Raw genomic sequence first — 17,160 nt, forward strand, 5'->3', positions numbered from 1 at the left:
ATAACCTCCAAACCACAAACTTACACTACTATCACAATCACAGAGTTCAACAGTTATAGGTAATAGAATAGTTAGCACAGCTAATGTTTGTCTAACATAAATACTGTATGATAACTCAGTGACTTCCTCAATTCTCTCTGGTAATGTACGGCAGTAGGTTACTGCACCATCCACTCGTGATTTGACATGTACAAAATATGGTAAGAACTCTTCCTTATTTGTCATTTTACATTGTAAAAGACCGACAGCATAATAGACTTACTGTTTGTTGTAGTGACACAATATCAATTCTATTAAGTACCCTTGCTGTTGCAAAAATGTTCAATGTATTTGACGATTGAAATGTATTATTGGTGTATAGTTGGAGATTGAAAATGGAGCTTACAACGCTCAATAGATATCAAATATATACATTGTACATATTTATACAATTGCAAGTTTGATGTATTGCAAGTTTGAATGAAAAATGAAGTGGGATTTTGTAGAAGCAAAGCCGTAAAATTCTTTTCTTTTTGTTATTTAACAAGGTTTTTAAATGGTCGCCATTTTTATCTATTATTAGGATATTTTACGGTCATTGGACTCGTATTTGAAAGTGCATTAAATATATATTCTGTAAAATTTGTATTTAGTTACTCAAATTAATCATGGAATTGACTTTAAATAATTTAAAAAACCGCCATTTTGAAATTTTAAATTTTTTCTAAGTTTGATTTGTTAATAAAATAGTATCTTGCACCTTAAAATACACATGAAACTTTTTTTCCATGGAAAATTCACACATGAAACTTTTTTTCCATGGAAAATTCAAATAACATATTTTATGTAAAAAATACAAAATGGTAGATATCTGGTGAATAACGCGTTTTTTGGGGGAAAATGTCACGCTTGATTTACTCTTTATTTCGATCATAGAACCATTTCCCGGCGTTTGGCTGTTTACTGACAGCACAACTTGTATAGGGCTTGCATTGAAGCAGTCGGTTGCCGAGTTAATGCTAGGAAAAGTCAGTAGCTTTTTTGTGCTTTGTAACTGGGACAGCTAGCTATCAATAAAAGCTAATTGTGTTTTACATAAAAAAAACTAATGTTCCTGGCTAACGAAAAAGCTGGTCATAGTAACAAAGTTAAACAAGCCATTTTACACATTGCTAGGTTAAAACAAGCATCATCATGCCACTATCTTAATTTAACTATCTACATATAAGATTTTCCTCTGTAACATCCCTTTCCAGCTGTCCAATTTAAGCGATTTTCACGAAAGAGGCGTAATTTTAAAACTTATAATCCAGCGAACCTGCGAATAGTAACGAACAAGTTTAATTGTCTTAAGGGTTTTGCTCCTCTTTCACTTCAATTTCTATAGTTCACTTTCAAAGATCCAGTGTTGCTGACCAAATTTCTTGACAACTGCTTAAAAATGTGTATTGCAATATACGAGCTGGTAATTGTTGTTTGTTGATGTTTAACCACAGTCAGACTGGATACAGTCAGTGAGAGATGAAATAGTCTTTAAAATAAATTTTTAATTTGCTACTTTTTTAATAATTGCAACCTGATTGAGGTAGGTAAATCTCTCACTAATCTTTACGTTGTTGATCTAGATCTTTGAAAAAGGGCGTTGCATTATTATTTTTACTTTGGAATTAAGTTTTGAACTCTATTATAATGTGCGATTTGCACCTAGGTCCCATTGTTATTAACAGAACAGTGATTCTTGATTTTCCAGTTGATCCTACTTCTTCTTTTGTGTCCTGCCACTCTGGCTGGGCACATGGAGACACTGTATTCCTGGAAGGCGGTTGACTTTGTTTTTCCCTCGGAGGAAATCAGGACCGAAAGTCTCGCCAACGGAGATTTCATTCCTGAAAACAATCTGATTATCGACGTTGACACATGGGCAGGTGAGTGAATTTACAATGTTTTTATAGGCCTACATTAGAGTAAGCATTTGAAAATGACTGCCTCTTTACAGTTACATAGTCAATTTTCCTTTTAGCTATGATGCAAGTTATATTTTTGGGATGTACAATTTCATGGTGAAGTATATTTGCTTTGAGACATTTCTTCAACTTCTTAATTCTAATAATAAATGTAACTAAACACGGATCATCTCACACTATTCTACACTCATCTTTCACCACTCATATTTGGATTCAAATAAGCACCACAGTGTCATCCACATTTCAAATGATGATGACAATGATAATAAAAATTATAATAAAAAAACCTTACATCTTACAGGTATAGCTATTTTTTAGGGATCATGTTCTAGATCTTCTTCGTTGATAGTTATGCTTTGAGTTCATAAAAAAATAAGTTTTCAGATAAATACCGAGGTACCTTTTGATTCAATTTATCTTGTAACTATACGATTTTTAAAATTATCATGACCAACTAGAATTATTTAGCCTCTGATATCATTACCACCTCATATACTACAATACTACCTCCAAGCATATGAGGAAAAAAGATGATGTTTTCAGGAAAAAATTCCCGAAGTTGTTTTCTCAGTGGTTTCTTATGTATTTTTTGGCGCTGAATCCGATTTTAAACTTTGCCACCTCGCCAGAGGTGAGCTAACTTCAGAAATCGCAAAAAACTAATAAAATACTGTACTTGTTTTACTTTTTTGCGTATAACTCACAAACGGAGTATTTTTTTGCAATAACTGTCATTTACTAAATTAAAGTACACTAAATTCCCTACAATATACGTGCAAAAACTTTATTTCTACGATGTTCCAAACTGCCGTTAGAGCGCGCTCAAAATTCATCATTTTTTTACCTATTGGAAAGCGCAGGAAACACCATTATAAATCCTTGGATTAGACACCCAACGAACTCTATTTTATGAATATTGATTATTTTATAATTATATGGCATCATTCGGTCACATTTAGTGGTAAAAAAATGTAATTGAAGTTTATAGTCGGTAACCATAGCATACAAAATTAACAAAACAATTTTCAATTTAAATACATTTTAAAATTATTATTATAAATCATAGAGTCGATTAAAAATATAGTTTAATATACTGGGGCTGTAGTATAGATATCATTTTCCCCATATATGTACATTATATAGATAGTATCATTATAAATGGACACACTATATACAGAAAATAGACAGGGATGTTGACTGAAATGCTGTAGACGAGCTTCTATTTATTAAATTAACATGTACAACTATAGCTTTTATTTTCCTATTTTCACCTCACTTGCCGTATTTATTTTGTTGACTGTCTTTAGTGCCTTTACTTTACCTTGTTGGAATAGAGCGGACGTCGAGTCATAAGACAGTTATAAGACATAACGACCTCTATACCTTTCTTTTCCGGTTTTCTAAGAGACTTTTGGTGGCCTTGTATGGTGGTAACCATATCACTAACAAGCTGAATAAGCTGTGATTCAAGAGTTGTATTACATCAGCTTATAATATGAATGGTAATATATTATCTCTTCTACCAACTGATGCTGCAGCTGAACAACACTAGCAGAGGGTGTTTTACCAAGTTCAAGAAAGAAGTTGTCACCCGAGGATTGGGGCTGGAGAAAGGCTGCAAACTCATTTGTTCCTATTAACCTTACGGAGCCCAACCCCAGATGCTCTCTTGAAACTGGTAGCATGCTCATGCAAGAAGGTAACTGCGGCTGCCGACGAGTAGGGCTCTTTGGCTCAAAAATATGTGGGAAATGTGAGGGGAACTGCTCCAACGCCGAACCAACCATCGTTTTGGATGAGGACAACATCCCAGGTCCTTCTACAGAACACTCATCTCAAAGCTCAGCCCACATCCGAGGACCCCTAGCCAGTCAAGAAAATAAAGACGACAAGTGAGGAGAAAATAGGGGAAAAAAGTTATAGTTGTACATGTTAATTTAATAAATAGAAGCTCGTCTATAGCATTTCAGTCAACATCTCTGTCTATTTTCTGTATATAGTGTGAACATTTTATAAAGACACTATCGATATAATGTACATATATGGGGAAAATGTTATCTATACTGCAGCCCCAGCATATTAAACTATACTTATAATTGACCCATTGATTTATAGTAATAATTTTCAAAGGTATCTTCTATATTTAAAAAAATTGTTTTTCTTTTCCGACTACATTTGGCTCTTCTACCCGACCGATTAACATGATTGAGGTCTCAAATTGAAGGTATGCACGCACAGATTAGCCATCAAGCATCGGCATTTATTTATCTATAATCCAACTCGGCTTATATGTAAACAAAATTTGCTCTCCATGTATTTCTTATGGGAGTTAAATTTGGTTCCTCTTTGCCGAGTTAGTTTTGGCTCTCCAACCCAACCGATTTTCATAATTGAGGTCTCAAACTGAAGGTATGCACGCACAGGTTTCACACCAAGCATCAGCATATATTTACCTACTGAATTACTTGACTAAAAAACATAATTTGATTATTTTCAAATTCTTACATCAATTTAAGATGTATTTCACCAGTTTATAATCCCTTTATATCTTGGTCTAAGAAATTTCAGTGAAATATCGGCTTTTATTTAAGCGATTAAGATACTGTATCGTTCAATCAAAAATCATAAATTTGATTATTCCTCGGATATTATATTTATTTTAACGCTGCGGAGCAGCAAGGGTCCTCTAGTTTAAATTGAAATTGTTTTGTTATTTATTTATTGCTATGGTTACCGACTATAAACATCACTTAAATTTCTTTACCACTAAATTTGACCTAATGGTACCATATAATTATAAAATAATCAATATTCATCAAATAGAGTTCGTTGGGTGTCTAATCCAAGGATTTATAATGGTGTTTTCTACCCTTTCCAATAGGTAAAAAAATGATGAATTTTGAGCGCGCTCTAGCGTCAGTTTGGAATATCGTAGAAATAAAGTTTTTGTACGTATATTGTAGATAATTTAGTGTACTTTAATTTAGTAAATGACAGTTATTGCAAAAAGTACTCCGTTTGTGAGTTATACGCAAAAAAGTAAAACAAGTACAGTATTTTATTAGTTTTTGGTGATTTCTGAAGTTAGCTCAACTCTGGCGAGGTGGCAAAGTTTACAATCGGATTCAGCGTCAAAAAATACATAAGAAACCACTGAGAAAAAAACTTCGGGAATTTTTTCCCGGGAAATTCCTTATATGATTGGACTTACTATAGATTCATCATTCATGAAGACAATTTTAAGAAAATCAGTCATACAATACAATACAATATGCATCAGATAAGAAGGCTTGCAGTATACAGAGTCAATGGGCGTACTGGTGTCATTTTTGAAATTATGAGGCACAAAATAATGATAAAGTAGTGGAAACGTTTTGTTCTTATCTACCAGGTGCAAGTTGTAACTGCACCTAACGTATGCAAATTGTATATGTTAACCGAACAAGTATGACACTGCTAATTAATTGTTAAATTGTTCAGAATTGTGTAATTTATATTCACATATTTTGTGAAAAGTGTTTTAATGTGATATCTAAGATACGGACTAAAAAAAGTTGTTTAAGATTAAGAACGAAACTTAATGATACTTCTTACACTAGGTTTTGCTAATAAGTAAATTTAACAGTGAAAGTAATGACAACTTTCCTACAGTGCCACTCATCCTTCACTCATATTTGGGTGAAGGATTTGGGTGATAAATACGCACATAGTGGCGTCCCCATTTAAATAATTGATAATTGAATTGAATTGATTACTTCTAATCCAATAACCTATCATAAACATTCCAACATTTCTATCCGCATTATTAGACAATCTGTTTCTGAATCTACTTTGTTACCACACACTCTTTCCATTATTTAATTTTCGTTTGTAATAAAAATCAGGTTTGTACAATTTAATTATATCTTTGCTCATACACGAGTGGGCATTCCACCAGGAGGAGCAAGGGACAGTCATTAACACTTTTATTTATAGTTAACATTGGCACATGAACTCTTTTTAGGTTTCTAGGAGGCGCAAGGAGGAGAAAAATCCCACCACAATGCAATGGAGAGGGGCGCAATTGTCTTACGGACCCATAGCGCATCACATGCAAAACACAGGCCTGAAGTTTAGTGAAATAATCAATATAAAACAAACAATATTCACTATTTCAGAACATGGAAGGGACCGGAAGATGTTTGTCACAATGCCCAAACTCAAGGTAGGGGCTCCAGTAACCCTTGCAATGGTGACTGACCAACAACGAGATAATGTGACTCTCCTACAACCCTACCCAGACTGGTCGTGGCACCAGGGTGACTGTGATGGGATAAACTCTGTGTTCCGGACTCACGTGAGTTATCTGGATGTGTAGTAAGTTAAGGTTTTAGATCTACTTAATAACTCCCAGAGAAATCAAAGTGGTAAAACAGTTACTACAAGTCTGTTCACAACATTTAGACAGCATGTAAGGAAGCTTACCCATGACATCTTTTCTTAAATGTATGTTGTAACTGATTGACGTTTTGGCAAACCTTAGCTGTTGAGCTATTGTTTTAAATTTAGTATCATGTGGAGGGGGAAAATGTCTTCCCCTAAAACCGCCTAAATTTGGTGAACGGAGTATAGTATTAGGTGACCTATTAGGATTACTATACTAAGATATGAGTGTACATAGTGAACTTCAGTGAAGTGTTAACCATGTGTATAAATACAAGTAGATCTTGATAATCTGATAGATGTGGACCTACAGAGTCAGATTAACAAGAATTTCGAATTACCAAGGGTACAATGCTAAATACCTATAATCAGAAGGAAAACAATAAAAAACATCATTTCATAAAGATATAAGCTATGTAATGTCATTGTTGGATGGCCCACCAGAACTAACAATTAGAAATACCCCCGCAGCAGCAAACCTGCAGCATAAGCGAATTTCCATTTGCCTATGATTATAATTTTACTAAAATATCTTCTTAAACATGTCAGATTTATTCCCTATTAAATAACAATAGTTTAATGAGTTAAATGAGTTAAATGAGTTTAATGAGAACATGGGTTTGCTGCTACACGAAATTCAATTGTGTGTTATTTAGTAAAATATTAAGAGTTTAGTACGAATTAAATTAATGTTTCAAATTTGATCAAAATACTTCAATTAACAAGAAAACTACAGCAGTTTACTTTTCTTCCCCTAAAATATCATGGGTAGTAGCATTTTCAAGTTACAAATATATGATGGACCGGCTACATATCCTCCGTTTCACAATTATTATACACATCTGGTTCACTTTATTCTGTTTCATTTTCATATTTAATTTCCTCTGTTCCCCAGGTGGACAGGTGCGGAAGGCTGTGGGTTTTAGACTCTAGTGTTATCAACGTTTTCACCACCTTTGAGAGAAAATGTCCCCCGCAAATATTGATCTTTGATCTCCGTACAGATACTCTTATCAGTAAGTTTACATTGTAGTCTCATATAATAAAGTAGAGTCATACAGTTTCATTTGACCCAGAGAAAATATGAATTGATGAATGACTGCAGATACCTATCCTTACAGGTTTTTAATGGGGAGTTAATTTGAGAAAGCAAACCTGTAATAACCATTGCTATGTTAACCATTACCGTAGCTATTATTAGCATTGAATGAGTTTAATTACTACTGTAACAAGTACAGTAGGTCTATGTGGTTTGAACTAAAACTTTTACAGGTATTGTGAGTTATCTGAGAGCTTTTAAATATATTTAACTAACATTTTCTCGGGGTTTTCCTAACCCAGCAAAAATAAGTTTAATTAACAGATTAATGTCTGAGGCTTTAAATTTATAGTTTTAGTAGATTATGAATGTTTATACTCTTAACCTTGTGTTTTTTCCAACAGAGCGTTACAGGATCCCAGATTCTGACCTGGACCATAGAAATCTTCTGCTCAACATCGCTGTAGATACAAGAACTCCAGACTGTAGTGACGCTTTTGCTTACATCTCTGATGCCGTGTCCTACAAGCTGATTGGTACTTATAGTTGAATCAATCACAATTCCTGAAACGTAAAAGTTGCATTCTGTAAAAAATTTTTATATAGGATACCTACTACCAGTTTTGGTAGAAGTTGACATCCAATCTCCAAGCTAAAATTGTAGCCATTTTTAGACTTAACCGAACACTGGTTGAATAAAAGAAAAAGCCAGTAACCTTGGTTGAAAACTAAACACAGTTGTAATCTATCATCGGGCTTTTAATAAACTGTCCTGTCCAAAGAAATAGTTGATCTTATTTAATAATAAAGCTTTTTAGTTCATCTTGTCTATTCTATCAAAGATCAAAGGTATCTTGCATTCTTTTGTTCATCTTCTTCAAACTATGCATTGATATAAAACTTGTAATTTGCTGTCTGTTATAAAAAGTCTGTTGCTGTCTTCATTATTAATGAATCAACTGAGGGCTTGGGAATTTCACTCACAATTTAATACTTTTCATAGAATAAAATATATAAGAGATATTCTCAGTAGAAAAGATAGAAAAATGAATTTACCTTTGCTTCATAACATTAATAAGTATTTTGTCGATGTACAAATTTCAACTAACGATAATAAAAAATGTAAAGCATATTACCTCAAAACATCAATACAAAATAAAAATTATGGAAATTAATTTAAAACAATTAAAACTAAATAAAACATTAAAAATTACCTCATTTGATCCCTGAATGGCTATTGATGTTTGTTGAAATTATGGGAGACATAATGGTCCTATGACATGAGTGGTTAAAGTGCTCGCTTGACAATCAAAAGGTCACCAGTTTGATCCTGAGAAGAAGTAGGAAGCTTTTTGATGGCTTGAAACTGGACCAGCTGTCCCTGATAATTGGGCTTTAAATAAAATGATCCTGACGAAACAGCCGATCTTAGTCAGTAACAAAGCTACACAGATCATCCCACAACATTCTACACTCATATCTGAGTTAAAATACGCACCTAGGTAGGTTTCCCATCTTATAATGATAATGCTATAACAACACGAGTTTGATTCATGTGCTAAATTGATTTATTACATGACTGTATATAATTTAAACAAAATACAGTGTAGTATTTGGTTGTTTCTTTTATAAATATAATTCAACATATAAATAAATAAATCCATACAAATAGTTTTAATTTTACTTCCAGTGTATGACTCCGCTAAAGACAAGTCCTGGAGAGCCTCTGGGGACTGTTTTGGTCCTTACGAAGAAGCCTTAAAATTCCACACTGCTGATAAACACTACAAGCTCAACTTTGGAATGTTCGGCCTAGCTTTGGGTTTGTATGAGTTTAAAGGGTGAAAACAGAAATGGGTCATTATAAAAATGTCATACCTAGTCAAATTAAGCCAACAAATAAAATGGACGGATACGTTAAATTTTGTAGCTTCTCCAGGAATTAAAATTAAATCTTTCGTGAAGCTTAATTCCAGGTGCTAACAAATTTTGTCTTTCTTATATTCCCACTTTTAGCTCACATTATTTGTGAATAATTTTTCTATCAATAGAAAAAGACTGTACTCAAGTGAGTTAGTATTTCCCTATCCTTTCCTCGATGAATTCCTAAGCAAATGAGCTTAAAATACTTTATTTCAACAGGCAGAGCTACCACAAGACCTGTCGTACGCTTAAGTTGCATACATGTATTACAAAAACTGTTTTTATACTCCTAAATTAGCCTACAGTACTTACAAACAGTGGTGTAGTGGAGCTCTGTTTCTTTCACAAGAACCTATATAATGTTTAGCGAATCATATTCTAAATTGGAAAATGTATGACTAACACCACTGCTTACAAAATGACTCGCAAAATCAGTCAGCGATTACGCAAGTGCAAAATCTCTACTGGAATGCAAGGTCTAGTAAACTTAAAAACTATCACCAATGGCAAATATTTCAAAAACTCGTTACTACCATTTAAACTCTTAAGTTTTTACTACTCTGTTTGGCAGGTCCTCTCCGCAACAACGGTGACCGCACCCTTTACTTCCACAGTCTCACCAGCGTAAAAGAGTCTTGGGTAACGACCTCTGTCCTCCGCAACAGTCAGCTGTTTATCGAAGACTCTGGCGGAGCTGCGGACAGCTTCCACGAGTTCAACGCCACCAGAAGTTCACAATCTGCTGCCGAGGTGGGTTGGTGTCGTCGTCGTTAACAGCACTCGTTGATAGTAAAAGTAACTGTTGCTTGTCAACTGTTTCAATCACATTACTAGTTGAGCAAAAGTTTGCCATTTACTTGTCAACTGTTATAATCTTTACTAGGTAAGAAAAAACTTAACTGCTGCTTGTTAACTATTGTCATCAGCATACAGTGAAAGCAAAAGCAACTGTTGAGTTATTTAATTGTTAACCGGTGATTGTTGTAAAACAGTTGAGATCAAGAGTAACTGTTACTTGTCAACCGTTGTACGTTAACATTTTCTAGTTGAGAAAAAAAAGGAACTGCTGTTTTGTTAACTGTTGCAATCATTACTAGTTGAGAGCAAAAGTAAATGTTGCTTGTTACCTTAGATCAGCACTGGTTGCTACCAAAAGTAACAGTTGAACATGACTTGTTAAGTCAGCACTATCATTTACTGCAAAATAACAGTTAAAATCAGCAGGTGAAGCAAAATTGTTAGGTCAGTTTTAATTATGAGTAAGTGTTGGTAGTAAAAGTCACTTTTTTAGTTTAGCAATCTTCGTTACTGCCAAATTCTTGCTGAAACAAAGACTCTGAAAGAATGGCTCCTTTTAAAGAAGTGCTTAAGGGAGACTGCCAAAAGAAAAAGGTTGCTAAGCACTTCTTTTATATAAGCATCTAGACTGCCAGTGCAACTCCTAGGATCGGTAGGATCGTGGATCAGATCGAAAAACCCCCCACCACCGCTCAGTGCCGATGGCGTGACGTCAACCATTACTGCAACGATACGAAACTGATTCATGAGCCTTTGTGGTGTAGTGGATAGCGTGTCGGGCCGACAATCTGAAGGTGCCGGGTTCGAATCCCACCGGAAGCACTAACTTTTTGTCAACAATTTTTTTCATATCAGCAAGTTTGGTTGGTTTGGTTAGGTTATGACAGTTTAATTTTATAATTAAAAGATTGTAAAATTGAATTTGAGACATTTATAATTTTATTTTTAGAACAGAGCTATTTTTCGATTAGTAAACCTTCATTCGAGTTTATCATTATCAGCAAAGTTGGTTAGTTTGGTTAGGTTATGATAGTTTAATTATATTTCATTCAAATTTAATCTACAAATTATACGTTTTGACAGTGACAGTGATACAGATAACAATTTTCCGCGAACATTTACATAAGCTATGCTGATGCGCCGGTATGATTCGGAAGCGTACGACATGGTGCGGTGGTGGGGGGTGATCTACTGATCTGATCCACGATCCTCCGATCCTCGGACTTGCACTGGCAGTCTAGACGCTAGTCTTCTTTTATTGGAGCACTGCCTTTATTTCCAAAAAAAGCAATCGAACACATTTACACAAAAGCAATTTTCAATTTGGCCAATCATGGACGCTTCGCCACCGCCAACAAGCCGCAGACTTAACCCTGATCCGCATGTTCCTTGTACCAGCTCTGAGCCCAACTGTTTTGGGTTAGGGCATTTGAGTTAAACTATAAGAAACACTTGTCGATAAGTTTTGTAATAATTTTCACAACTGTTTTTTTCAGGACATGTCCGATTGTGGCATCATGCTCTACTCCTTGGTGGGTGACAACTCCATTGGTTGTTGGAACTCTCGTCTGCCTTTTGAGGAAGAAAACATGGACATTGTAGCAAAGGTCAGAGGAAATATATGGTACCTATGGGTCAGTCTAATTTCTTGTAAGAAACCGATAGCATGATCGGAGTCTTCACCAAAATACTGCTGTTGGTAGTAACATACCCGCGGTTCCAGGGGCGCAAGAGTTTTTTGTTTTGTTGTGGGCGCAAGCAACTATTTGGAAAATAACTGGAATAGCACGGCAGTAGAATCCTCCTCACTTCGGTTCCCACTCATGTCTCATCACTGCCACAGTTTGTATATTATCACTGACTAAATTCTCTGTATTTATTTGTAGGCTATTAATTTATTATTAATATTGCTTTTGTCAAATCGGGCGAGAAATGTATTATTAATTGGTTAGCAAATAAGAATACCGTCATTTTGCTTATGATTTTAGTTACTTTCGACAACGAATGTTATTTTACGTTGTAATATCACACACCTTTTCAGTGAAATAAGCCAAAAATCAAGTAGCAGTGAGTTTAGAAAGAGGGCGGCAAAAACCTTTGGGCAGCAAAAAGCTCCTAAAATAAGTAGTTTTCACAGTCAATAAAAATCATTTTGGCCTCATGGTTATGTGTACAGTAAATGTTGTAACCCTAACAATGAACCTTTATGATGTTATAAACTAATTTTCCGAAAAAATGTTACAAAAACAGTCATTGGTGTTGACTGCTTAGAGTTTAAAATGTTTTCAATTAATTGCGTCTTAAATAAATTAAAGTATTTTTTATTAGAATTTTTACAACTAAATCCATTTTACATTTAAGAACGTAACCTTGGAAATATAACTTTGTATCTAAGTAAAAGATAACCTTATTGTACATATTTTATTATGGCTTACGTTATTAATATGCGGGTAATTTTATTAACAATCAAAAGTCAACCAACAATCACACAATGAGCCTTATCTTGTTTTATTGCAAATACGCGTGCAGCTCATAAAATACCTATCTCCATTTTATGATTCAAATCTATGTAGGTGTGGGGGGGGGTCGCAACTAGGCCCTACCTCTTGGGTCCATATAGCGCATCACATAAATACTAATTGCGGGTCTGGCTGTTGGTAATACTTTTTTCTGTTGGTAACACTCTATGATGTTTTTAGCTGTTTTACATACGTTAATTGGCCAATTGGAGGCTGAAAGTTACTTTTTGCTGGCCATGCCAGTTGTCATCGTCATTTGGGGACCGAGCAGGTTGTTACATCTCTAGGGCCGCAAATTCAGCTGCCCGAATACTTTCTTAAAACATTAATGCAATACACAATCAGTATCCAACGCATTGCAATAGAATTGTTTTATTGTCACCGCTGCCTAGCAACTATTAATTATTATTTTTGCAGATTTCTCAAATTATTTCTTCACATAACCTTAAAGTTGTAGTTGTGTTGACTATCAGCAGCTATCAGTGTGCATTATTATTGTGGTGAATGGTGGTAATAAGGTATAGTGTGATGAAAAATAGCGTTCGTACCACGGACCGAAACGGTTTTGCAGCTCTCGATCGTTTTAAGTTCTCGACTTCGTCTCGAAATTAAGAACTATCTCGAGCCGGCAAAACATAATTTTGGGCCCTAGGTAAGAAATATAATGATTTATCAATCAGGTGGAACATTATTTATTTTATTGTGTGCAATTGCCTAGAGCCTTTTCCCTAGTTTACCCTTGAGATAACTCCAAGATGTTAAAGCCATGTCTCATGAGATTTTAAATTTCAAACTTTCATTTTTAAAGTAAATGTATTTTATTGGTAACTAAATCAGATTACATAGTTACTCTTACTCCCATAGTCATTTAAACCCAAGAAGCGATTATGTAAACTTTTCATGTACTTTTCATCTAACTTTCCACCTCTTTTTGGGAGTCCAAGAGGGTTTTATCTGAGTTTTGGGTGCAGTTAAGCGTTGGTGGAGGGTAGCCACACATAGTGACCACCGACTGGATTCTGTGTTTTGTCAGTCCTAGGACTCATATGTGTTGAGGATGGTTGGATCCAGAGAGAAAGGTTTGATCCAGGATGGAGCAGTAGGCAGGGTGTGATTATTTTATTACTTGTATTTTTACATTCGTGAATTTTCTGTTCCATGACGGCCGCAGTGGGCTTTTTCCTACCTCAATAAGTTACCTTATCAAAAATAATTATTATTTTGAAAAATTTTCTGACTGCGCCATTACCCTCTCCCTCACGGTAATCCCTTGGAAAAAATATGATTATGGTACACCTAACATATACTAACAGTGATTTACAACCACGCATAAAATTCATCGCCAAATTGTAAAATAGCCTTACTCGTGCATCAGAGTTTGTGTTGGATCTATTTTTTGTTTGTTTTTTGCTCCCAACATTTATTGTGAAGCTGATTTACATTAACGGGATATTTCTAGGACGATGAAAGACTTCAGTTTCAAAGTGGATTGAAAATCTATGGGGATGATGTGTGGACGTTGAGCTGTCGATTTCAAAACTTCTACTTGAATCAGGTCCCCAACGAGGAGGTTAACTACAGAATTAATAAAGGAAGATTATCTGAACTTGTGAAGAATACCAGGTATGGTAGATTCATTTTGTAAATATTTTATTTAATTTTAAGTTTTGTTGTTCATTTTGTATATCGGTGCGAAACTACCAAATTAGAATTTTATAGCTGAGAAATTGGCAAGAGGAACTACAAATAGTTTGAAAATAAAATCATAGTTTAATAAACAAATAGGCTATTAAAATTTATTTTACTATACAATTTGTATAAACTTATTTTGAGGAACAATAGTTTTAATGAATTTCCCTATCATCTGACATTGCAATGTTGATATTACCATTATTGTTATTTTGTTTTTTATTTATTGACAAAGCCAACACATCTAAGGCGAAGATGAAATTTTTTTAATACAGTACATAATACATTCAAATTCTTGATTCAAACAATATTCAATTTATGTGTTGGCCTCATAAGTAATCAATACAGTGGCATTGTTATATTTATTTTATTTTCTTCTTAATGTAACTTATTTGAACTGTTGTAATTTTTCCTTTGGCAATAAGTTTTAATTTAGCCTCTGCATATGATGTTTTAAGGTCTTAAGGATGTGATGGACCAGAATGGGTTATTAATATTGTGACCATGAGTTTACTGAGTTCTTACAGAATGTGTAGTAGAAAACATGTAACATTCAATATCAAAATTTAGCTGGTTTTGGTTTTTAGTTATCTATTTTTAGTTATGGTTATCATTATTCTATGCCTTATTTTATAATAAAGTCTTATATAAATTATTTCCTTTTCAGATGTGACCCGGCTGTTGTGGCAAATACTCATACATCTGCAATTGAGTTTCATTACCTTTGATGTTCAATATGTTGACTAATTTAAAACTATCAGGGAGGTAGCATTTTCATCGTAGGGATTACAGATCCATGTTGTAATTTTCTTGTTTATACAAACGAGATAAACACTAGTATATCTTTTCCCCAATGGCATGAGACATGTAAAATTCATAGTTTCTAAAATCTTCGAAAACAATAGCACGAGAAATTAAATATTTCAACCACCCTTAAGATTGGCATTTTTACAGAGACAGATTCCAAGTCCAGAGATTTCCTAGTCAGTCATAGGTAGGTATGTTTGGCTTTTAAGAGCGACGATCAGCACATTAGGCTACTATAATTTCCAAACTAAAATTACACTTCTATACAAAAGATTAACCATGATCTTAAACTGATATGATAAAGCATCATAAGTCCAATGACGAGTCCTGTAATATACCATAGCAACCCCCCGCCACATGTAAATCTAAACCCATGCCAGAAAAAAACGAGAGTTCCTACGGATAAAAAATAAAATACGCATGTAATTGATGAAATGTAGCAAAACGCTAATGGACTATCACTAATTTCACAAACCAAAACAGTCATCAATTAAGTCATTAATACTATTAAGTTTTATCAATCAATTTAAAAATTCAATACAACATTATTGGTCAGGATTTTCCAGAGACATTATTGGACCTGGAGCATACTCCGTTCCCAGCATTTAGGTTGTTTAAGGGAAGTTCCCACACCACTTCTTTTTGCCTTAAGTATATTGCAGCTGATTGACGTTTTAACAAATCTCATTTGTTGAGCTATGTTTTAATGGTAGGATCACGAATACTTGAACAGAACCTCATAAACATACACAAATTACGGTGCTGGCCCGAATCCAATAGGCCTAACATAAAATGGTTTAGACAGTTCCGTTTAAGCAATGTAATTTAATAATATTTTTTTTTGCCAGAAACATAATTTATTTATGTTTATGATCCATGTTCTGTTCAAGTATTCGTGGGTAGAATCAAGACAAGGGGATAGATTTTTCCCCTAAAATTTCCTAAATTTTGTGAATTAATTGAAGTCAGCTGAATATCTTGATTAAACTTTCCTGAATGAAATAATGTTTTCAAATTTTATTTTTTTTAAAACACTACCAGTTACTGATACCTGATACTGTTTGTAATTAAAAAAATGAATCCTTTAATTTGATAGTCTAATCCTGTAATGCAATGCTCAACTATTACGGGCTGTGTTTATATTGTTAACTAATTGTTAATAGTTAAGTATGGATGTGATTATTTATTTATTGTAAATTTAAACATGCATGTTAATAGAAAACAGAGAGTGTTGTTTTCCCTATTCTGTTCTACAACAAATTACATAACAAGTACATCACTACCTTTTCCAATTTTATTTGAGAAACACTTATTTTTATTTCAGAACATAACAATTTTGTGATTGAGATAAGTCAAATATATTTTAGATTAACATTAAATGAAGTTGAGAACAATCAGTTGTATTTGAGAAGGCATCAAATTAATTTAAGAGCAGTAATAGTATATTTCATCACTAGGGCCGAAAGTTAGCGAGGGATAAAGTCACTTTTTGCCCGTGTGGTGAACTATATTTTTCGTCATATTGCGTCATTAATTAACAAACAAAGCTAGAAAAAGAATTAATTTAATGAGAAGATAACCTCCCAAAATGACTTCCAGCTTGTTTTTAATTCTGCTAATGCAAATAAGCAGTCGTATATGGTGATTCAATAATTTCGTCTATTGCGATAGTGTTACATTACATTATCTATATTAATAAAATTCGAGTTTTGTCTGTACATTGCGTAGAATCGTAAATGTTCCCTGTCAACAAAAATTGTTGGGCATTGGTTGGCCCTACAACTGTCTCCCACGGTTGGCCAACGGTAGCCTATGTATTGGCCAACTTGCCTCCGTTGGGCCCAACGATGTAACACCAGCAATTTCCAACCAAGGGCCAACATATGCACAATCTGTTAAGCCAACCATTATATTTAGTACGAAAATCATAATTATCAGTTGAGTATTTTGATTAAATATTTCATTAAAGCAAATTTTGAAAGAACCTAGAACAAACATTTTCTTCTCCAGACGGGTCTTG

At 34.1% G+C, this 17,160-nt stretch overlaps 1 protein-coding gene across 1 annotated transcript; it reads left to right on the top strand.

Annotated features, from left to right (window-relative positions):
* Positions 1-135: 135 nt before the first annotated feature.
* Positions 136-16,130, top strand: LOC129000295 (protein yellow-like). Its single transcript, XM_054427256.1, has 10 exons — positions 136-200; positions 1,730-1,904; positions 6,101-6,279; positions 7,261-7,381; positions 7,809-7,940; positions 9,095-9,226; positions 9,899-10,077; positions 11,622-11,732; positions 14,104-14,267; positions 15,001-16,130. Exons 1-10 carry the CDS (start codon positions 198-200, stop codon positions 15,059-15,061), a joined length of 1,257 nt encoding a protein of 418 aa, XP_054283231.1. The 5' UTR covers positions 136-197; the 3' UTR covers positions 15,062-16,130.
* The last annotated feature ends 1,030 nt before the right edge of the window (positions 16,131-17,160 follow it).

The sequence above is a fragment of the Macrosteles quadrilineatus genome, unplaced genomic scaffold (genome assembly GCF_028750875.1).
Source record: "Macrosteles quadrilineatus isolate MER2022 unplaced genomic scaffold, UCM_ALF_1.0 Scaffold_8__2_contigs__length_117827958, whole genome shotgun sequence".
Taxonomy (NCBI): Eukaryota; Metazoa; Arthropoda; class Insecta; order Hemiptera; family Cicadellidae; genus Macrosteles; species Macrosteles quadrilineatus.

What these genes read in the sequence shown, in the direction of transcription:
- LOC129000295 (XM_054427256.1), top strand. An exon ending in CGTGTCCTACAAGCTGATTG is followed by an intron (nt 7,941 to 9,094) that starts GTACTTATAGTT and finishes TTTTACTTCCAG; the next exon opens with TGTATGACTCCGCTAAAGAC. An exon ending in GAACTTGTGAAGAATACCAG is followed by an intron (nt 14,268 to 15,000) that starts GTATGGTAGATT and finishes TTTCCTTTTCAG; the next exon opens with ATGTGACCCGGCTGTTGTGG.